The 23,445-nt window shown below is 33.9% G+C and overlaps 1 protein-coding gene across 2 annotated transcripts in view; it reads right to left on the reverse strand.

Moving 5' to 3' along the window:
- Positions 1–23,445, reverse strand: part of RIMS2 (regulating synaptic membrane exocytosis 2) — a 574,369-nt gene that overhangs the window by 402,421 nt on the left and 148,503 nt on the right. For both annotated transcript variants that reach the window (XM_069081283.1, XM_069081282.1), the window contains exons 9-11: positions 14,468–14,598; positions 7,494–7,665; positions 5,021–5,174 (exon numbers count right to left, since the gene is read on the reverse strand). In XM_069081283.1, the coding sequence (XP_068937384.1) occupies positions 5,021–5,174; positions 7,494–7,665; positions 14,468–14,598 (457 nt within the window). The remainder of the gene's footprint in view (positions 1–5,020; positions 5,175–7,493; positions 7,666–14,467; positions 14,599–23,445) is intronic.

Consider the following 23,445-nt stretch of genomic DNA (forward strand, 5'->3'; position numbering starts at 1 on the left):
CTTCCCTCCCGACTAACCCCCCCCCCTTAGTAGCTCTTTTCCCCTCCTACTGCCTGTAGGATATTTTTATACTTAATAAAGTATGTTATTTCTTCTTCCCACCAAGAGTAACAGGTACAAATCTCATGCGAAGCTCCTCTTCCTCCCCTCTTTCCCTCTAAAATGATACTTTTTTGCTTTTCTTCTCCGTAGAGTCCTATGCTTAACTGGTTGTTATTCCCTCCTTGCACCAGAAACAATGAGGGTGCAAGGAGGGAATAACTCATACGATTCCCATCTCCCTTCCTTCTTTTCCTCTGCTATACAGTTTTTATGCCTCTTTGTTTGGCATAATTTACCCTTTTCCACTTCATTCATTCCCTTTCTTCCATTGCAGTCTCTTTGTAGTACTTATTAATATTTATTTTAATCGTCATTTTGTGTATTTTATACTCATACCCTCTACTTGTCTATAACCAGTTTGCTCTTATCAAATAGCAGGGTATGTGTGTGTATTCCTTGTTTACCTTTCTACGTCACTGTTGCATCTCATAATTGGAGGTTGAATTTTCCATTGAGTTCTGGCTTTTTTATCAAGAAGGTCTGGAACTCTGTTATATTGTTGAATGACCATCTCTTTGCCTGGAAGAATATGCTCAGTCTTGCTGGGTATGTGATCCTTGGTTGTAACGCAAGCTCTTTTGCCTTCCAGAAAATTGTATTCCACTGCCTCCAATCTTTCAGTGTAGAGGCTGCCAAATCCTGTGTGATCCTCACTGTGGACCCTTGATATTTGAATTGTTTCTTTCTGGCCGCTTGAGGTATTTTCTCTTTTATCTGGTAGTTCCGGAGTTTGGCCACAACATTGTGAGGACTTTTCAGTTTGGGATCTCTTTCAGCAGGTGTCCAGTGGATTCTCCTGATTTCTATTTTACCCTCAGGTTCTAGTATCTCAGGGAAGTTTTCCTTAATGAGCTCTTGGAGAATGTTGTCCAGGCTCCTTTTTTCATCATGATTTTCTGGTAGACCTATGATTCTTAGATTCTCTCTCCAGGATCTGTTTTCCAGGTCGGTTATTTTTTCTTTGAGATATTTTACCTCTTTTTCTAATTTTTCATTCTTCTTGTTTTGTTTGACTAATTCTTGGTTCCTCATAGAGTTATTTGTTTCAATTTGGTTGATTCTAGTTTTTAGAAAATCATGTTCCTTGGTTAATTTTTGGAGCTCCTTTTCCATATCAAACACTTTTCTTCTTAGAGAGATATTTTCTTCATGATAATGTTTTTCTAATTCTACTATTTTGGTTTTGAGAGAATTATTCATTTTTTCTTCTATCTCTCTCATTTGGTTTTCAAAGTTCCTTTTGATCTCAACTATGAGAGCCTTCTGTGCTTGGGACCCATTCCTGTTGATGTTTCAGCTGTGGGTGTGGAGTCCACATTTTCTCCCTCTGAGTTTGGTTCCTCCCTCTGAGGATAGTAGGATTCCAGAATCTTTGTCTTTGTAGTCTGCTTTCTACCCATTTTGAGGCAGGGCCCTAGCCACGCCCTTCCTCTAGGGATCTCAAGCCTTTATTGTAGAGGGTTTTGACCTGTGGCAAGAGTTATTATGTTTTCAGGGTCAGATTGGGGGGTTTGGAGCAGGTGAGGTTCACTCTGTTATCCTGGACTTTGGAGGTCTTGAAAGGGGCTTTTTTTTTTTTAAATTTCTGGGCTATGAAGTGGTAGCCCCAGGAGTGTTTCCTGTCCAGGACAGGGGCCCCTGTATTTGCTTCTTATTTTGCTCTTTCCAGTCCCAGCCCTTTGGTGATAGGCCTGGTAGTGGCCCTTGTGGTTGGTGGGACGACTTGCCCTTTGAGTTGATCAGGCCTCTTCTGGCCTGCATCTGTGTCTCTGCATTTTTATTTTTTAAATATTTCCAAATTACATTTTAATTTAGTTCAGACCCACATGGGAGTATTGCAGCTATGTATCTGCCACCTCTATCTTAGATCAACACCATTAAAAAGGAAAGGTAAGAAAAGTTCTTTCATTTAAGAAAGCCTAAAACTTCTTATGTTTTCATCTGTCTACCCACAGTACTGAACCAACAGATCATTTCTCTGTTCCCAATTTGATATTGTTCTTGCTCACTTTCCTTTGAAGATTTAATGACTATGAAGTTGGAAGGTGTTATAAATAGTGGAAGAAGTGAAGAAGTCCTAAAGTTGCTAATACTTCCAACTAATACTGAGTAATATACAAAGATGTGAAAAGTCAAAGATTAGAACAGTTAGTTTGATACAAAGAAAGGAATTAGGATATGAATGAAAAATATTATTTCAAGACTAGAAAGTAAAGGAAAAATTTTAAAGTGTACAAAGTAATTATCTTTTATTATAAAAAGTAGATGTTTTGCTAAAATGTTAAACTTTTATAAATACTTACATTTTGAAAGTTAAAAAGCACAAGAAATTTCTCAACACTAACTCCATATTTTCAAGGTGCTGGTATGTTTAACAGTATCTTGCAGATATAACATACTTAATAAATGTTTAGTGAATTCAATTTCATGAATATCCTTATTAATGAATTAGAAAACTGGATAATATGCTGAAGAAACTTCAACATTTGAAACGAATGAGAAATTTTCATAATTTCAAAGCAAAATTCCAGTCTTGGTGATGTATTTTTTTTAAATGTTATCAGCCAACTCTCCCAGAAAATTTCCAGAGATCTTTCTCACATTTATTATCAGCATTACAATTATGATACCTTCTGTTGTCAGTGAACATTCATATCTTGAAAAAATACAAAAATAGAATGTAGAAAACTTCCATATTCATTACAATTATAACTTGTTTACAACCAAATTCTTTATGCTCTGATATTTAGAGTACATGTTTATCAACATAATTATGTTATTATATAAATCGTTCCTTTCTTTGTTGCTTGGAAAAGGCAACTGCCTATTGCACATTCTTACTTTTATTAATGCCTTTTTGGACAACCCATTCAAAAGATTATAAATGTTAGCAAGATGGCTTCCCAGCTCACAAAGAAGAAGATTTTATACTGAAGTTAATTATAAGACCAATGAAACTTTTGAAAAATGAATTTTAAAATATTTACACAGTATATTCGTAAAAATCAATTCGAACTCTTGTTTAAAAATTTAAATATAGAAATGAGGCCTGACAAAGGTAATTTTCATTAATCTCATTTACTCATCTTAATACCCAGGTTCATATAATCTCTAAAGCCAGAGTTTAAGCCTTCTCTATAGGAAAATAGAGTTAAATCTTTAGATAATTTAATCTCAGGTTAATAGAACTATATAACATAGACTAATTTTCTATAATAAGTACTTATTGGGTACCCACTTATGACTACTTTTTTTCCTTTTATATATTCAACCAAGTTCTTATTTCATATCAATAAATTTTAAAGGATGTTACTTAATAATCTGTAGGATACATGCATATGTGATTGCCTCCTACACTGAGTACGGCCCTTAAGAAGTGGTCTTCCTGCCAGTAATGAGTATTGTATTAATAACCAGAATTGACTTTTCTAACTTATTAGCTCTAATACCTATATCTAAGCCCTTATTGTTTGCCTATACCCACAATAACTGACTAGCTTATAAATTTCTGAGATGCTGTGTAAGTACTTTTAACAATTACACATATGGTTTAAATTTCTGTCCTAGAGACAGCTATAGTAAGTGAATATAGGATTCAAGGGTCAAACTATGGCTCCAAAATACAGGTTCAGAAGCATGATTATTCAAATTTGAAGTCCCAAAATGAAGACCTATTGAACAATATGATTTGGAAATAGTTTGCTGATGAAATTAAGGTGCCATGAAGCTACCACCAAAAAAAATAATTAAAATAAAATAAATGGTAATTTCAAAAATTGTAAACATATCATAAGGGCATGTTGTAGTGAAAAATGTAAACAGGAGGCTGAATTGTCTTTGAAGAGTCTAGAAAGAGACAATCTGGGAAGTAAGAAATTGTCAGTGTTCATTCAGCACTGTGAAAGAAACAGACAGAGATACTGAGTTTGGTGGATGTGAATATTCTGAAAGGAATATTCTATTAATGGCAAAGGATTAATTTTGTAGGCCATAAGTTTCATCTACTTTTATTCCATTTTCATCAAGCATTGTTTTAAATCATAATTTATTTTCCTCATTTTATCTTACCACTTAGAGGGAAGTATCTCCTGGAAATTAAAAGTAATCGTTACTTTGCCCCCTATACCTCCCACTGTAAAAATAATAAATGGCCATTATCATTTGTAAATAAATCAGTCTATTATGACTTTGGGTTAAATTCTCTAGAAATTTCAAAATCAAGTCTCTGAACCCCTGTAGTTGAGTGCACACTATAACAACTCCACTAGGATGGAGCAGCCCTCAATTAGACCCAGTCTGAAATAATCAGCCTACTCTATGGTAACAACAGCCTCATTAAGAAAAGTCTTGTTACTTCAAAGTTAAGAGAGATGCCTGTTTCTAAATGCCTTCAGAAGAAATTTATGGCTTAAAGCGGTAGAACTGTTTATTATGGATAAAACATCTTTCTCTGAACTGGAAATAATATATGAAAAATACCAGGATAACTACAGTCACTGTTCAAGAGTTATATCCAGGAAACAAAGCAAAAGTAATAAATATTTCTATAAGAGAAACCCAAAACTAAGGAAACTAGCAAATGCCTATTGGATAATTAGTTTTTGCAAGCAAAATATTACTGTATAGTTTAATTACTGTACTTAACACTGTAAATGATAAAGTTAAAAATATATCAAATGCACTTCATTTAGAGCCATAGATTTAAAAAAATTCAACAACCACCAAAAGCATAGTATGAATTTTACACATAAAATGTAATTTTATATTTTCATACAATTCAAAATAATCTTTAGTAGCCATGAAGACAACATTAGAAATCTATAAAATAAGGACAAAATATTTGGCATCTTACAACTTTATAAAAGTCAACAGTCAGAAATATTCAAGCAAGATATACCAGATAAGTACTGAAACCTACTTTGCAACCTTCTTGTTGGGCTCTCCCCATGTGGCTGTCGTCGTGGCAAATATGGAGATGGGTGGGGAAGTGGCAATGAAGAGACATCATGGGTCTGAAGTTTATACCAATGAGGCTCATCATCTAACAATGCTGTTTCTAATTCAATTAGAATCTACAGAAATAACAGACACAGTGGTTGTTACAAAAGCAAGTAGAAATGGTAAACACATTCTCTTACATAGTCAAACACCATTTGGAATAATTTTTAAAGTACTATAGTAATTGGAAGATAAAATTTTTAAAGAGAATTTTTTAATATATGTTGACAATTAAATTGGAGAGAAATCTGAAACATCTTTATCAGCTCTAAGTAACTAAGACTTTCAGTTTTCAGTTTTTGTTTAGCTTACTGAAAAGATTTACAGGACCTTAGCTTTTAACTAATGGTGTGAGAATTTTGCAGCCAATTGCAAGCAACAATTATAACGAATGAAGGTTTATATAAAGAAATGATAAATAAACAAAATAGAAATGGAAAAAAAAGAGAAATAAATTTCTTTGCCTTCCAATGAAAGTCAGGCGGAATGAAACATTTGATGATTACTGTTCATTACTCTGTTTTTAATTATTCGATGGAAGTTCCTTCTTTTCCTTTTTGAGGCACCTAGAAAGGTCTGAAAAGTGACATGAAATGATGCCTAGAGTGTGGGAGTCATCAAAGGTACTCTCTCAACTCTGTAATATCTATCTAGAAACTAGTGTCTAGACCTAGGGAAACACTGGGAATAAACAAAATGCTTCTTTTAAGAGCCAGAAAAAAATCAGTTATTCATTCATTCAGTGAACATTTATTGAGGGTATACTACATTCAAGGCATTGAGGGAAATGCAAAAATAAATAAGACCTAATCTCTATTCTACATGGTTTGCAATATAATAGATGACCAAAAACCTACACATGTAAACTTTTATTAAGAAACATTTTGCTTTTGTATAATAAGCTGTCTAAATTCTTAAAATGGAAAAAATACTAAATAGAGATTTTCAGGGATAGATCATTAGAAATTTACACTAAATTTGAGATATGACAGAAGAAAATAATAAATGTTATTTATTAACCAACTCTATGACTTCCTCAACTCACAAGAAAACACAATTTAATCTACCACACCCTAAACAAATGCCTACTAATAGTATGATTCTGCTTTATGGTTACATCAGTTGACTCCTCTCTGATGCTGCTTGGGATATGGAAAAGGATTAAGAGTTTCTGTGTGATATCTGAAGCACCAAAAATGGTCCTACCTAGATAACAGAACTATGATAAAAAGCATCATAGAATCCACTAAAATTAATTCTAGTTAATTAATCTAATTCTACTTAATTAAATCAATTAACTGATGTGAAAACATCAAGATGCTCTTTTGATGTGCATAGTATTGCTTTCAGACTCATCTAACACTATAACATCTATGTAGCAGAGACAAATATGACTACTGTGGCCCTTAGAGTATTAAAGAATGCGAAACATCTCTCATCTTTGACCTTTTTACTTGTGTCCCTCTTACCCCATCCCCTGCCATCAATCCCTGCTGACCTATGCTCCAAAGAAACCATAGCTTCTTTCAGAACATAGCTTAGGAATCACCAACTGGAGGCATCTCTTGATTCCCCTAGTTATTCCTTCTCTCCAGAAATGTTTTGTGTTAATTTGCATATACTTTTTTGCTTTACAGATACTCTCTCATCTAACTATAAGCAACTCAAAAATAGGGACTGTTTTGACTTTGTCTTTGTAACCTTAGTTCTTAGCACAGCATCTTGTTTGCAGCAAGTGCTTAATAAGTGTTTATTTAATTTAATTGAGTTGGGTGGGATACACAAAGAGAGAAGCCAATACACAATACTACCATTTTTATTTTCCAAAGATTTTTACTTCCCCCTAAATATTGTTCAACTAATTACCTTAAGGTGATAACTGATTTCCCACCTTATTCCAAGTAATCACTTTGCCATTAGTATACTTTGAAATCTCTGCTGTTACATACATCTCAGTGATTCTATATCATTAGGGTTTTGTTTGGTCATTTGTTTAATTTCAAGTATCCTTTTAAGTGACTGAAAAATCATAGTATGCAAAAGGCTCCATGGGGTAAAAGTGATGTTAACTCAGTAAAAAATAAAATGTACAAAAATGAAATAAGATGACATAAAATGGGATTTAAATCCAAACCAACATCAGCACTTTAATTTTTATACCAATTTAGGAAGCAAATAAAAAATATAGTATTTAACTCTGATATTTTAATGGCTTTGATAACAAAGTACAAAAAGTAGGGGGGGCGATCCTAGTAGCCCTTTTTTTATTATAAACCTAGTATACTTTTGTTCAGTTATTTTTAAAAGTTTTAAAATTCATTTATTGGCTTCTTTATAATTAATACTATTCAACAAATTATTAACAGTTTAAGTTTTTAAATAATCCCACATACCTCTCCTAAAAATTCACTTTCTTCCTCTCTAACTCGAGCTTGATCCCAAAGAGTAATCTCCAACATCCGTTCTCGAAATTCTCTCCGATGAACTGGAGAGTAAATGAATGTTTGATTCCACTTAGGTTCCAATGTTTTCTTTACTGTTTTGGTTCTTCTTTTATTTTTATCACTAAAAAGGATGATCAAAAAGGTGTTAGCTTTTACAAATGATTAAATCGTGCTACATATCTAATGTAAAATTTATGATTGGCTGTAAATTGAGCACAACTGAACCAATATTAAAAGAATTCTTAACATTTTTAATGAATCTTAAGTAGAATTTGAAATTCTGAATATAATTTTTGTTTTTGATTTGTCATAGTAAAACTTGTATTAATGTCCTAGACTGTTTCATCAAATATATTTTATGCTCTCTGAAAATTTGAATGAAAGAAGAACTTTATTTTTAAATTATTTGAAATGCCACTTAATTTGAATTTTATTAGGCTATTTCACCTAAAATAATGAGTACTATGGAGGCCTCAAAGTCTCTATAAAGGAAAATAGTATAGCTGAAAAAGAAGCTTTGTGTAGCATAAAGCTGTATTACAAATTATATTTGGAACTACCAGTAGGATTAATTCTCTTATCTCTAGTGAAAGGGTCACCACACTAATCAGTCAGCCAGCAAGCATTTATTAAGCACTTACTTTGTGTCAGCTAAGAGCTAAAGGCTACAAAGGAAGGTTAACACAATCCCTGCCCTTAAAGAACTCCCATTCTAATAGGGGAGACAACACATACACACACACACACACACACACACACACAAAACTATATATATAAAAATATAGAAAGAGTGGGAGCAAAGGCAAATAACTGCAACAGTGAAGGTTCTCCAGAGTTACAAATTATTAGAAGGTTAGAAATGGTAAAAGGTGCTAGTGGGATAAGGAATGAGAAAACTGAGGATGTTGACTGATACTGGAATGGCAGACCATGGCATCAAAACTAGCCAAATGCAGCCAGGGTAGGAAAGACCTCCTGTAAGAATAATGAAAGGTCAATGTCTCACCCACTATAAACGTACAGGATAAATCCTCAGGTAGGCCTTCCCTGCTTCTCAACCATCATAAGACTATAGGATGCTAGAGCTGGAAAGCCTTTAGAGATGATATAACTCTTTCATTTTACTCTTAAGGCTATTAAGGTACAAACAAATACAATTAATTCACAAAGTCACACAGTTAGTAAGTCATGATTCACCAGCCATGATTCCTCTGATTTTAGAACTAGTTCTTTTTCCATGATTTTACACTCTAATTCTATGTCTCATCCTTCAGAGTGATTGTTCCATACTTTTTCCTCTCTTCTTAAGCCTCCCAAGTCTACTGCCCTTTTCCTTTACAACAAATGACTCTTCTGCTTCACTGAAAGCAAGGCCATCAAATAAGTTTCTTCATCTCTTACTGAAAAATTCTCAGCAGCATCACCCACCTTCCACTTTGTCTCCAGCTTCAAGGAACAATGTATTCCTGCACCATCTATTCTGGTAGTCACCCCTTTTCTTTCTTATCTTCAATCTCTTCCTCACCACTGACTCCTTCCCTTCTTCTTGCAAACAATTAAATCCCCAGAAACCTAAAAGGCATGTGTCCATGCCCCTTTCCCACTCCTCACCCTTCATGACCCATGAGCTTGAATAGGAGGAGGTCTGTACGGATCTGGGACAGCTAGGTGGTGCAGTAGACAAAGTGCTGTACCTGGAGTCAAAAAGACCTGAGCACTATGTCTCCATGACCCTGGATAAGTCACTTAACCTTTGTTTGCCTCAGTTTCCTTATCTGTAAAACAGGAGTGATAATACTACTTACCTCCCAGGGTTGTTGTGAGGATCAAATGAGATAATACTTGTAAAGCTGTTAGCAATACTACATAAATTTTAGCTGTTGTTATAGCTTCTCATCACTGTCTCTTAATGCCTTCAGGCCCTATCACTCCATTCATGCCACTTTCTCCAAGGCTGCCTCTGTGCCCAGACCACCAGTCTGCTCCCTCATCTTCAGCTGACATTGTAATGCTTGTCTAGCCCTGGTCGGAGTGGAAATGGAGACTGAGGGCAGTGCCCTGGAAAGGACTAACTTTAGGAATGGGGGTGGAGAGGGACAGGGACATGGAGCACCAGGAAAAAGCGCCCTTCAAGTTCGAGTTTCAGAGACTGTGGGTGGAGTCTGAGCATGTGACCTTATGGGGAAGAACAGGGAGCCCCAGAAGCTGCTGGAAAGACCCAGTGCACATTCCAGCCTGCCTGACGAGTGAGGGCCAAGCAGGAGCCTGAAAACTAAGGCCGAGGTTGGAAGGCGAGGTCTGAGCCTGGTCCGAGAGGGATGGCCGAAGGCCTGCTCGCGGGAAAAGGCCTCAGCGGCAAAGATTTCTTTGGGCGCATTGTAGCCACAAGACAAGGACAAGCCTGCAAACCAAGGGTTTGGTGGGAGGTGGGAAGGTGTAGGGTAGAATGTGGGAGGGAAGGGCTCAAGAATGACCCCTCTGAGATGAAAACCCTGTTCTGAGGTGAGAGAATGGACCAAGAAGTCGGCCTGGGCAAGATGGTTTGGGGGGCGGGGGGAGGGGGAGGGCCTGAGGTGTGGGAGGAGCTTGAGGGTAAGGTCTGAAGGGAAACAGGAATCTGATAACGAAGTCTGGGGAGGCTGATGGCACCGACCAGGCCCTTGGTAGGATTCTGAGCCTGGGGAAGAAAAGGACTTGAGGGCAAGGATCGAGAAAGAACAATTCAGGACTGGCCTGAGCTGACCGGGAGGACTCCCAGCGTTGGGGGAGGGGAGGGGAGGGTTTAGTCTAAGTGAAGTCTGAGCTAGAGGGCTGGGGCGGGCTAGGGCCGAGCAAGAGTTTGAGGGTGAGATCAGAAGAGCCTGTTTTGCACAGACCCTGATGGTAAGGAGGGCTGAGGGCCAGTTGTGAAGAGAAGGAACGCGTTTGACCTTGAAGCTCCTGGAATGACTGAGTCTAAGGGGCTAAGGGCTACTGTGAGGGGGAAGGTCTGAGAGGAAAGGGCTGAGGACAAAGTGCATAAACTCAAGGTCTGAGGAGACAGGCTTGGGAGGGTTAAATTCCCGTAAAAAAAAAAAAAAGGTCAAAGGCTCAAAGGCTCCTAGGACCACAAGGAGTTAAGTCCCTCCCCCAAGGGCAAATTCTGAGAGTTCCCTTGATTCCCCGCCTCCCCCCACTGTCTGCACATGCTCAGAAGGAGTTTAAGCTTGGCATGGCGGGGGAAGGGGCATACTACCCATTCCCCTCTTCCCCATAATTTGGAGTTGAATAAGGTAAGACCCTTGGTGGGGGGGAGGGGGGGGAAATAGAAAGATCCATTTTGAAAAAAAGTCACTAAGTATTTTGGCGGGGAAGGAGCGGGACTCTTCCTGATAGGCCAGTGCATCAGCCTATCAAACCATTTCAGAATGATTACCCTGGAGTCCAGGAGAGGGAGAAGTGCTGTAGTCACATAAGAGAGCCCCCCCGCAGTGCACATAAGTGTATAAATGGAGTAACTATAAAATGAAATTTAGTGTTTCCAAATTTTAGCATTGGAAATAGTTAAAATAGAACACTGGACCTGCAGTCAGGAAGATTAGAGTTTGTAGCTATGTGCCCTGGCTAAGTCGGTTAACCTATCAGTGACTCAATTTTCTCAACTGTATGTAAAATGGGGTTAATAATAGCATCTACCTCCAAAAGTTGTTGGGAAGATCAAATGAGATATTTTTGAAAGTATTTATTTCAGTGCCTAGCACATTAGTAGTTGCCTGGTCTTGGTTATTCTATTTCCATCTCTTGAATCTTTTCCCTTGTTTCCCTGGCAACCATTTCAGATACTCATTTCCTTTCACATCAGCTATTGTACTAGCTTCTTAAAGGTCTGACCATGCCACTCCCAGCTTATGAATCTTCAGTGGCCTTTCTTGAGATACAAAGTCAAGACATAATATATTAACCACTGCCATGGTGGATTCACATTACGCTGCATTAGAATGAGACATGTCATACATACTATGTCAAATGAATGACTCATACAGCCCAGTTCTGTGACAGAGGGGGGGGGCCCCAAGCAAAGCTTTTACTAAATATTTCTTCAGATTAGACAATAATTAGATTATTTTTGTCATTTGTACATCAATAATAATCACAATCACAATAGCTTAAAATTATATAATGCTTTACAAACATTTGTTTTACAACAGTCCTGAGAGATAGGTCATACAAGTGTTATCATTACTACTATGCAGATGAAGAAATTGAAGGGACTTTCCATGGTTACTAAGAGGCATGGAACTTGACATACTTAAACCTAGGTCTTCTAAAACTGAATTTATTACTCTTTCCACTATACCAACAGTCCTTATTTTACAAATTATCCATGTCATATTTAGTAGACACTCTGTGACATTATAAGCTAGGTGAGATGGCCACATTCTCCCCAGGCCTGGAGTCCTAAGTGGATAACTTGACCACATGGCACTGTTAAAAATATAAGATGAAGGTGCAGCCCTTAGTAATATAATAGAAACCTAAGGATATAAGTAGTACCATACTAAGGTATCAATGTTCAAAGATCTGTAACATGTTCAAGGCATAAATTAGGCACTAGAAACCTATCCACTTTGAATGGTTTAATATGTTACTACTGGACTTTGGGTGATAGGATAAATTCAAATAGGCTAGTGCTGAGAAAAGTTATCATTCTTCTCATTTGCCAGATTCCTTACTAACATGGATTGCTTGTCTTTTGGGGGAATGGGAGGGGGAGAGACTATAAACTTGCACTTATTAATGCATTATATTTTATTAAGTGACTACAATTATACTTGTCTAAGAGAAGAGAGTTGGGTTTTGGTTTTGGTTTTTGTGAGTTTGTTTGTTTTTGCTATGCCTTGTTGATTCAATCTCATCAAATTCCAACCTAGACCAATGTGTATCTGGCCTGGAATACAAGACAAAAAGGAAGGATATACTTTATTGAAACCATGGTAATAACCAGTTCAGTATCATTTCATTATTCTCTCAATCACCTGAGATACTTTGCTACTAAAAGCCCTAAGGATAATAGTCTTTTCCAATAGATGAAATATTAATACATTCCATGGGCTATAGAAAATTTTAAAGTTTAAGCATGAAATATGTGTAATCAACAGGGGGAAAAAAGGATCTTTATTGGTACATATCTGTGACATCTGAATCACATAGTATTTGTCAGAGGCAGGACTTGAACCTAGTTCTTTTTGACACAAGGAAGTCAATTCCACTTTCGCCTTTTAAATTAAGGTTTAAAATTTTTCCCAATGACATTTATAAAGGTAATCATGAACTAGCTGCAAAATTTTTGCAATTAGCACTTAAGCTTTTTTTTTTAATGTGGAGTTAATATTAACTCTGGAGAATACAGAATTAGTAGCATACTGAAGAAGTTGGTCCTAGGACAAGTGCTAACATTTTCTTTAGTAACCTGATGGTATAATATAGGGGTTCTAAATCATTTTTGGCATGAATCTTATTGACAGTCTTATGAAACCTATGGACCTCACCTCAGATGAACATTCTTAAAAGTATAAAATAAAATATATAGGATTATAAGGAAAAACAATTATACTGAATACAATTATTAATTTTTTAAACAAGCTTATGGAACTGTGGTTAAGATCACCTGGTATGGGGTAATGCTTATTAATTGAGCCATAAGAATAATATAATAAATGGTTTTTTATTCATTCATTCACATAAGAGCAAGTTGAGAATCAAATGAGGTCATGTGGGAAAGAGTAGAGAGTGTTTACTAAAAACCTTTATATTTCCCTACTGAATTATAATTCTGTGTTTGGTTTACTATGTGAGGCCATTTATGGTCCCCACAGCTGCCAGTGCTTCTTCTATACATAGAAATTATGTTCATATATGTATTGTGTGTGTATGTTATCTCTCCTAATACACTCAAAGTTCTTAAGGGTAAAAACTGTTTTTGTCTTTTGTATCCTCAGTGCCTGGTACAAAGTGCTTTGAACAGAGTAGTCAATTATTATTCCTTGATTTATTTCTACATATACACACACATATATGTTAGTGTATGTATATATACACACATATATGCAGTGTGTGTGTATGTGTATGTTTTGTATGTATGTATGTATTGCCTAAGAGGGAAGTATGCTTTAGTGGATAAAATACTAAACAACCTGGGAGTCAGACCATGATTCAAGTCCCATTTCTCATATGTACCAACCATGTGACTAACCTATCAGAGCCTCAGTCTTTATATAGTCCACAAAGTTATAGAGGGGTGACAGACTGTGTTTGTGGAGAGAGTTCATGATGATAAAATCGCATTTCATAATGATGATTAAATTATATATAATTCAATAGAAATCATATACATATACAAGATATAAATTATGTATATACATAATATAAATTATGTACAATTTTTGACTGTCCCATATTTTTTAAATGTTCTACACTGAAACAGACTATTCATGTATCTTAACAAACAAAAAAGACAGCCTTTACAACAATTTAAATATATATATATAACCACTGGGCTACCAATAAGTACAGGAAGCTCTCTTGTATTTTGGATAGCTCCTTTATGCCCTATGTAATTCCTGGCCAAGAATCATATAGTTTGAGAATGCATCGATGTGTTGCAGTTAACATTAGAAGAGGGAGTACACATATAAAATGTAGCCACAGATCTATTGAAATATTGAATATATCTAATGAATACTTAATAACAGCAGTTTCTAAACAGTTAAATGTCATTAAAATACATATTTTCATATAACAATTGTGACTTAATCACTTTCATATGGAAATGTGGACATGACTGATATTGAGAAAAATAAACTTTTTTGATTTTCAAACCCATTTTTACTTTAATATTTTTGCACTTGTTTTCAGAAATAATTTATTTTTTCGCTTGTCCCTACCTTCTGTCTGGAAGAAAGTATATTTTAACATAAGGATTCCGTGGTCTCCCATCTTCCCTGGAAGGGAGATCCTTTGCTCCCAAAATTGTAACTATCAATTGATGACCAACTTTGTCATACCATAGTTTTATCTGAAAAGGAAAAAAATAAAACATTAATTCGTTCTTATTTCTAATAAGATGGCATAATGTTTATAACTCTACCCACTAAGTTTATATTTCCCCCTTTACCCTCTTATCTTCTAATAAGATGGCATAATGTTTATAACTCTACCCACTAAGTTTATATTTCCCCCTTTACCCTCTTATCTTTTGATTAGCACAGAATTCAAATTGCATTATGTAGCAAATTATGTTGGAAAAAATGAAAGGATATGCTATAATAACTTCAATGTACTAAAATTGTCAATTTGGATTTATCAAATAGAATAATTTATTTCGAAATCTATGCAGATTACTTAGAATTTTGTTTGTAGAATACATTTAGAATATACTTAGAATTCTGTTTAAACATTTTTTGTATAACTTTAAAAAATTATTATACCATGACCAAGGGTAAAATTTATCTAAATTATGCCACGTTTCATAGCTCAGAAGTAGCCAAAAAAAAAAAAAGGTGTTTCAGCACTTTATATTGGTAACCTGTTCACATAGTTCAAAAGGAATTTTTAGAAGTATTTAGGGTTATTACATAGAAGTCAATTCCAAGATTTAAAGGGAGGCTAAGTAGCAGTCTCATGCAATGAACGCTTTTAATCTATCAGACCCTAAAATTATAATATAGTTCTTCAGGACATAAATTTCATTTTAGTTGAAAAGCCTTGTTTTTTGGAAAATACATTTGTCACTGAGTTAGAATGCTACAGGAATATATTTCTTTAATTTCAGATGAGGAATCTTGATATAATCTCAGGAACTGGCAATTTATTACCTAATGCTGAATCCATTTGTATTGACAGTTATAAACTAGCCTTCAGCTGTTTGAATCTAATCCAGCCCTTGGGGCTGCAAATGGAAAAAGTTTAAGAAGTCGCTAGTCCATGAGATATGGTAACAAGAATCAAATCTAGGTTTTAACTCAAAACTGTTATCTAATTTTGTCCCTGCCTCAGAAACTCAGAGTGAACCAAAACTGGGGGAGAAGGTCAGTGACCTTGGGGAGCAAGAAGAAATGCCATATGTCATTCATTGGCATCTCTTCACTCTAGCCAAAGTTTGGCTCTACATATGGCTCCAAAAGACCTAGAAAATTAGAGCAGACTATTGTAATTATTAATAGGAAATAGTGCTTGCCTAGTATAAATAAGGGACCCTCTTCCCATACTTATTTTTTACTTCCACTCCTCATGGGATTAACTTTGCTTTTGAAACTAGGAGAAGAACCAACCTTAAATGTATAAAAAGTTACTGGATTCTAAATGTTATCATGCATTAGGTCCTTATGCGGTAGTAGTAACAATGCTGATCCAAGTCTGAGAAAATTTTATGATAGAATGTTAAATTTAAAAGTAATTTTATGCCTTATGATGATACATCAAAAATATATAGATATATGTATAGATTAATATTCAGAAGCAAATACATAGGAAAAACATCCATAAAGATGCTTCTGTTTCTTCATGAGAGGAAAGAAATAATATAGGCTTTCATCCTTCTATCCATATAAAATTATTATTCCTGTCTTATGTTTGCAAATCCAGTTTAATGATGTGATATGATAACAAGGCTTTTCCCATCTCCGGTGATTTTCAGATATTATTAAAGCCCTTTCTTTTGGTCTCTCTGACTACTGTGTTAAGTGTATTTAGTACATTAATACTGCAAAAATTAGAGATAGACATTTGAAATTAACCTGAATTTCCAAGCTGAAGAAATAAAACCTTAAACTGAATAAACCCCATTATCAAAAGCCAATTAAATCGCTTTAAGACTTTTTGCGAGCTGAGACTCTAGTGCTTGAATTACTGTAAACATATTACTTTTGCCTCCTTTAAAATCCTTAGCAGCTAGGAATTTTAAAATGTTTCAGTTATTTTCATTTTTTTTAAAAACTTCAACATTATAAAATATATTTTATGTGAATAAAAATAGCATTTGTATCCATGTTTAACTACATATCACTTTCCTGCATATTTTCATATATGAAATGATAACTGTCCATATCATTAGAATTTTATTAAAACAGAAATTGTGTGTTTGACCTTTAAATTCATTTAATGGTACTTTGACATTTAATTAATTCAATTCATGAAAGGAATTATTTTAAAAAATCAACTTAAATATGAAACTATATTTTTATTTCACAAATAATGTAATTATCTTAATGTCACAATTTTCTAAAATTGTGATTCTGTTTTATTCTAATTGCATAATGAAATATTCGCATTGAAGTTTTAATAGCTATCCAGCTTGCATTAGCAAGATGATATATTTTTATTGTTTAGATTATTTTAGCTTATACTTAAATTTTGAGTCTGTGCTTCTATATAATGTATTAGTTTGTTGATTAAAAAAATAAATCAATATGTTATCTGAATGAGTTTGAATGCTTGACAAATTTATTTGTTCTTGGTTTTTCAACCAAGAATATTGATATTTTTAATAAGAATTTTTTAAAATGTATATAGAATCATCATCTTAGCTTAATCACAATAACATTTTAAAATGTTTTAGGTAGGGCCTGCACAACAGGAGTAAATTCATGTAGTTTAATACAAATAAGGAATTATTTAAAAAGTAAAAATATTTTAATAAAAGTAGTATTCAGAACAAAAAAAAACATGCAGCAAAGCAAGATAAACACTGACATATTAGTAAAACCTACATTTGAGTTAATCTACTATTTAACTGTTTCCTAATGAAAAGAGGCAAATAACGTGTACCCAAATGTTACCCAAAAAATAAGTAAATTACCAATGACAGATAACAAAAATATACTTTAAAATTATATTATATTTTTATTATTTGAACATTTAATGCATGCCCCGTATGTAATAAGAAAAATTCATATATTTCTTCAAAGGTACAAATTTATTTGCCAATCTTCTACTCGAGGAGCTATTAATTGGAAAATGCAAAAAAGGATATAGTACTAATATAAATACTAATGAATGATTTAAAGAGACAGCAACCTTAGGGTAATAAGGTTAAAGATCAACAGCACAAAATTAGCTTATTTCTTTTATTGTATTAATGTGTGTACATATGTGTGTGGAATCTTTAGTTGATAACCCTCTAGAACCCAAGTTTAAATAAAGAATACATCATAAAATCAATAACAAAACTTAAAGCCAGTTGTCTCTTTAAATTAAATTCAACATTTCAACCCCCATGCAGAACTTTACAAGCTGCTCAGTAGATGATATGGGTTAAAGCAACATACCAAAACAATGACATTTTCCTACAATGCATTTTCCAAAAATTAACAAATAAATAAACTTTTAAGCACAACTTTAGTTTCTGTCAGGCAGACAAGGCCTTTACCTGAACCCTAGGAACAAAAGGCGTTGTTCTTCTACTAAGGCTTTGGCTCTGGTAAGCAAAATTAAAGAAAAAAGCAATAAAACAAAACCAAAAAGGACAACACGCTGGAACTAAAAGACCAAAAGTAAAAACCAACACACACAACTATAATCTTAAAAATAATTTTCATTCCCATAATATATATTTATACTTAAATATTCTAATAGAATGTATAAATTAAATTTGCCAAAAATGCTAGTATATAAAAAATGTAATTTACTTGAAATAGATTTTAAAATAATATTCAGTACCGTTAACATGAAATAAGAGTGAATGAGAAGTAATATTCAGGTGTTTACTTTCTGCATATAAAGTTTCAAATGCATCATAAAAGTTGAGCCTTAGAAATCAAATATAAAGAAATTCAAAATTTAACCTTTAGACGAACTAAATAGAAGAAATCATTGACAAAACTGGAGAACCATAGGCAAAACTGAAGAAAAACTGGATGAAAAGTGGGTGGTAGATATATTAGTAAAAGCAATCCATGATAGCCATTGTTTTCAGAATGAGTCATACCTAAAAATTAAGTATCAAAATTATCAAAGGCCCAAAGATAAAAGTATGTCTATAATTCAATTTTATCAGTGAGTTTTATTAAATTATTCTTATCTCCACCAGTTGGCAATCTGAAAATTATCTAAAACATTTTTACTTTACCACTAATAATCTAAAAGGAAATGACTGCTATCACTCTAGATCTAGATGAGAATTTTGAGTGCTTATCATATAACAAATTTTTTTCAAATCTATCATTTCTTTTGAGTGTTATAACAGTCCCAGAAAAATGTGAATATTAAGCAATACCCCTGTTTTACACACAAAAAAAAAATCTAAGACCCATAGAAATTATTTGACTTGCCAGTAGTTATGCATCAAATTGGTGGCATAGACAGAAATAGCAAATTCAGGTGTCCTAACTCCTACCCTTATGTTTGTTCAACTATATTCTAATTATGAATAAAAAATGTTTTATCCATATAATTTCCACTTCTTTTGTTATCTATCTACTTTGAAACAAGTAATAGTAGACATAATCTAACTAGAATATATATGATTTTTCCTGGTTAAAATAAATAAACCACTTATTTATGCTGAGTAGGGCTGAAGGAGAATTAATGAGCACTCAGTCTATTATTTTTGCTTAGTAGCTCCTGATAGAACTTTCAGCTCATTTCATGTCTCTTTCCCATTTTCCCCATATACAAAGTTAGGGTACTATCAGCACCTTCAAACTGAGGGCAGAGAGGAGCAGTGTACTGGGAAAAAGTAATTGAGTGGTTCTTTTCCCCTTAAATCAAAGGTGTTTAAAAATGAAAAATAAAATTAGAAATGTGAAAAGAAAGGAATTCTTAAATGTAAATAGTTTTGACCAAAAAAAATCACACCTCTCTCTCTCTCTCTCTCTCTCTCTCTCTCTCTCTCTCTCTCTCTCTCTCTCTCTCTCTCTTTTCCACCCCCTTCCTTCTCCCTCTCCCTTTCCCTTTTATATGTGTAGTCTCCCTCTGAGTAAGCAGTATTCCATTTTAAGTATGGAGTAGTAAAAGAATTGAGAAATGTTAAGAGTTTTAGAATCCAATTAACTGTGTTAATCTCTGTGTTACTCTCACTAAATCACAATTATTTAGTAACTGGAGATAAACCCCAAATTTTAATAAAGCTTACTGAGGAAGTGACAGAATCTAAGAGATAAATTGAAATAATGTTCCCCTCTTATACAAAGATCTAGAGTTGAGACCTCAGAGGTCATCTAATCCCACACCTCATTTTACAGAAAAGAAACTAAGGAGGACCAGGGAGGCTAAACAATTTACACAAGATGTAGGTAATAATTAAATATCAGGGGAGAAGATGTTCTCTTCCCTTCTCCTCTAACTCTCTCAGTTTACAACAAAAATGACAAAGAATATTAGAGATGGGGAGACTATGCAAGTAAAATCTCTTAATACTTTAAAAAGAAACTACTTTCTAATTAAATACTCCAGTCTCTCCTACTAGTTTCAAAATGTAAAAATAATATCAACTCTTCATTAGCTCATATAGCTTTCTGAAGTCTACCCACTAATATGTTGTGAAACATGCATTTATTTGAAACTGATCACTAAAAGTGTTAGTTTTATATATACACACACACATATATACATTATATGATGTAGTATTTTAATAATGGAAAAGTGAGGTGCTAAGCGACCTATTGTCAGTTACATAAGTTGATCCATTTTAGGCATAATGGGCATGATCTTCTGATTGCTACAAATGTAGAATTTGAGTTTATATGCTTCTGTTATTTTCCCACTTTTTAAAGTAATTTCCTACTGCTCACTGCAATATTATATCCAGGACATTCCTTTCATGCACCACTGTTGAAATAACCAGGAATGAAATAGATTCAAAGTTCAATGACAACTTTTGTTTAAAAAAAGAGAATTTTAAGAGTGAGGACACATATTCTCCAATCAGGTATGTCCTTTGAAAGGATACATACAAATAGATAAGCATAAACAAAGAATGAGAAATGACAGAAAATTTTCTAAAACAAAATATATGGGCAAAAATATCATAATAATAAATTAGCCACAGATGTATAAATAAAATGAAGTATTCAATAAATAAGAGTTTTGGTCTTCTTAATCTACTATAAAATCAGTTTCTGATTATATTTCATTTTAACACAATCTAAAAACTAACTTAACAGTACCTCATCCAATTATATGGTCTAAAGTTCTAAAATGGCATTTTTTTTACAGAGAAAAGAGCTTATATTCAGAAACAAAAAGAAACACAAATAAGGAAACAAAAAAATTAGCAAAAAAAATTATTTCTGTAAGTGAATGGATTAACATTTAATTTAGCTGGTATGCACTGGTTCTTAAGGGACTTAACTACTAATTGAAGATGGAAACATTCTGATTTGTTCATTTGTTTCTTTCTTTGTTTTGGGAATTTTCCCCCTTTAGGAGATAAATAGCAACCAGTGAACCTGGTGTAAACTAGTATTAGGATAATAAAGTTAAAAGATGAAAGAATTACCTCTGTCTAAATGTATAGTTATAACGTTACAAGTTTGGTATGGTCTTTAGTTAAATGTCACTGAAAAAAAAAAAGGTATAGCCTGAGCAGGATTTGAAGTAAAGGGAGTTTCTTTTGTAATGGTGACATACTATATTTACATATTTCACATGTGTCTAAGAAATTCCTCTTCTCATAGAGGGATAGATCAGTGGAATTGTTTAGGTACACAAGACACAGTAGTTTGATTATAGCAATACACTGTTCCATAAACCCAAAGACTCCAGTTTCTGGGATAAGAACTCACTATTTGACAAAAATTGCTGGGAAGACTGGAAAATAGTATGAAAGAAACTAGGCATAGACCAACGTCTGACACTGTATACAAAAATAAAGTCCAAATGGATACACAATGTAGGTATAAAGGGTGATACTATAAACAAATTAGGGAAGCAATGAATAGTTTATCTGTCACATTTTTGGACAATAGAAGAATTTATGACCAAACAAGACATAGAGAACATTATGAAAAGCAAAATGGATAATTTTGATTACATTAAATTGACAAGTTTTTGCACAAACAAAGCAAATGAAACCCAGATTGGGAGGGAAGAAGAAAACTGGGAAAGAATTGATTATAACTAGTGTCTCTGATAAAGGCCTCATTTCTGAAATATATAGAATTGAGTCAAATTTACACGAATACAAGTCATTCCCCAATTGATAAATGATCAAAGAATATTAACAGGCAGTTTTCAGAGGAAGAAATTAAAGCTATCTATAGTCATATATGCTCTAAATCACTATTGATTGGAGAGATACAAATCAAAACAACTCTGAAGTACCAAATCATACCTATTAGATTGGCTAATGACAAAACAGGAAAATGATAAATGTTGGAGAGGATGTAGGAAAGTTGGAACACTGATTTATTGTTGGTGGAGCTGTGAGTTGATCCAGCCATTCCAGAGAGCAATTTGGAACCATCTTAAAAGGCTATAAAAATGTACCTACACTTTGACCCAGGAATACTACTTCTAGGGCTGTATTCCAAAGAGATCATAAAAATGGGAAAAGGACCCACAAGTATAAAAATATTTATAGCAGCTCTTTTTGTGGTGGCAAAGAACTGGAAATTGAGGGAATACCCATCAGTTAAGGAATGGCTGAACAAGTTGTGATATATGAATGTAATGGAATACTATTGTGCTCTGAGAAATGATGAACAGGCAGACTTCAGAAAAACCTGGAAAGACATATATGAACTGATGCTGAATTAAGTGAGCAGAACCAGGAGAACATTGTTCATAGAAATAACCACAGTGTGCCATGACTGATTTTGATAGATTTAGCCCTTCTTAGCAATGAAAGGACCTAAAACAATTCTAAAGGGCTCATGATGGTAAATGTCATCTACATCCAGAGAAAGAACTATGGAGTCGGAATGTAGGGCAAAGCAGACTCTTTTTGTTTTGTTTAATTTTTTCTTTCTCATAGTCTCTCCCACTGATTATAATTCTTCTATGCAACATGACTCATGTGAAAATGTATTTAATAGGAATGTATGTGTACAGCCATATCGTATTGGATACTATCTTGGAAGTGAATGTTGAAAACTAAAAATGAATTTTTTTTAAAGGAAAAACAAAACAAAAAGGAAATTCCTCTTCTCTCAGCCTATGCATTGCTAGAACATAATTAGGATAGTGTTATTGGTCTAAACTTCCTGGAAAAGAAAATAATTGGAGTTAAGACAAGAGAGGTTGTTATCCCTCTTTATTCAGATAAACATATTGCTAGTATCCTCTTGGATGCAAAAGGGAGACTCAAACTAATTTCAGAAACTTTTGTAAGTAGAAAAAAGACAACTAGCATAACTAACAGAGACCTGAATGCAGAACGTACTGCTTTCAGATTATAATTTATCATATATTATCATTTATAATGATAACCATTGTCAGACTAAGATCCCATAGCTTTTAAGCCAACTTTTATGATAACTTGGAGGAAATAAATCTGAAATCTATATATTTAAGAGAGGTTAAATATAGCTTTATATGTTTTCTAATCTTACTTTTCTTGATTTATAGTCATGTTCCAAGGAAATTTGAATTAAGGGGGAAATATTTCCCTGAATTATACCACTGGGATCTGAACATTCCAGTAAATTATTAAAATGTAATTTTCTTCATATTCTACCAAGGATAGGGAATGGTTTATTCATTGGCTTGATTCAATCTCTTTTAGAGATCAGGAATTTGAAAGTGTTACATTTTTAAATATGGGGAATTGGATATGGTTATAAGACAGGAGAATCACTTGTACTTATGCACTTGTAGATGAGGTTGTTGGTGGCACAATGGATAAAGGCTTAGGCTTAGAATCAGTAAGAGCTGAGTTCAAATCCAGCCTCAGATACTTACTAGTTTGTGACCTGGCCAAGTCACT

Source organism: Petaurus breviceps, unplaced genomic scaffold (genome assembly GCF_028583685.1).
Source record: "Petaurus breviceps papuanus isolate PSGF00001 unplaced genomic scaffold, PetGlider_PUasm1.0 98, whole genome shotgun sequence".
In the NCBI taxonomy this organism is placed as follows: domain Eukaryota; kingdom Metazoa; phylum Chordata; class Mammalia; order Diprotodontia; family Petauridae; genus Petaurus; species Petaurus breviceps.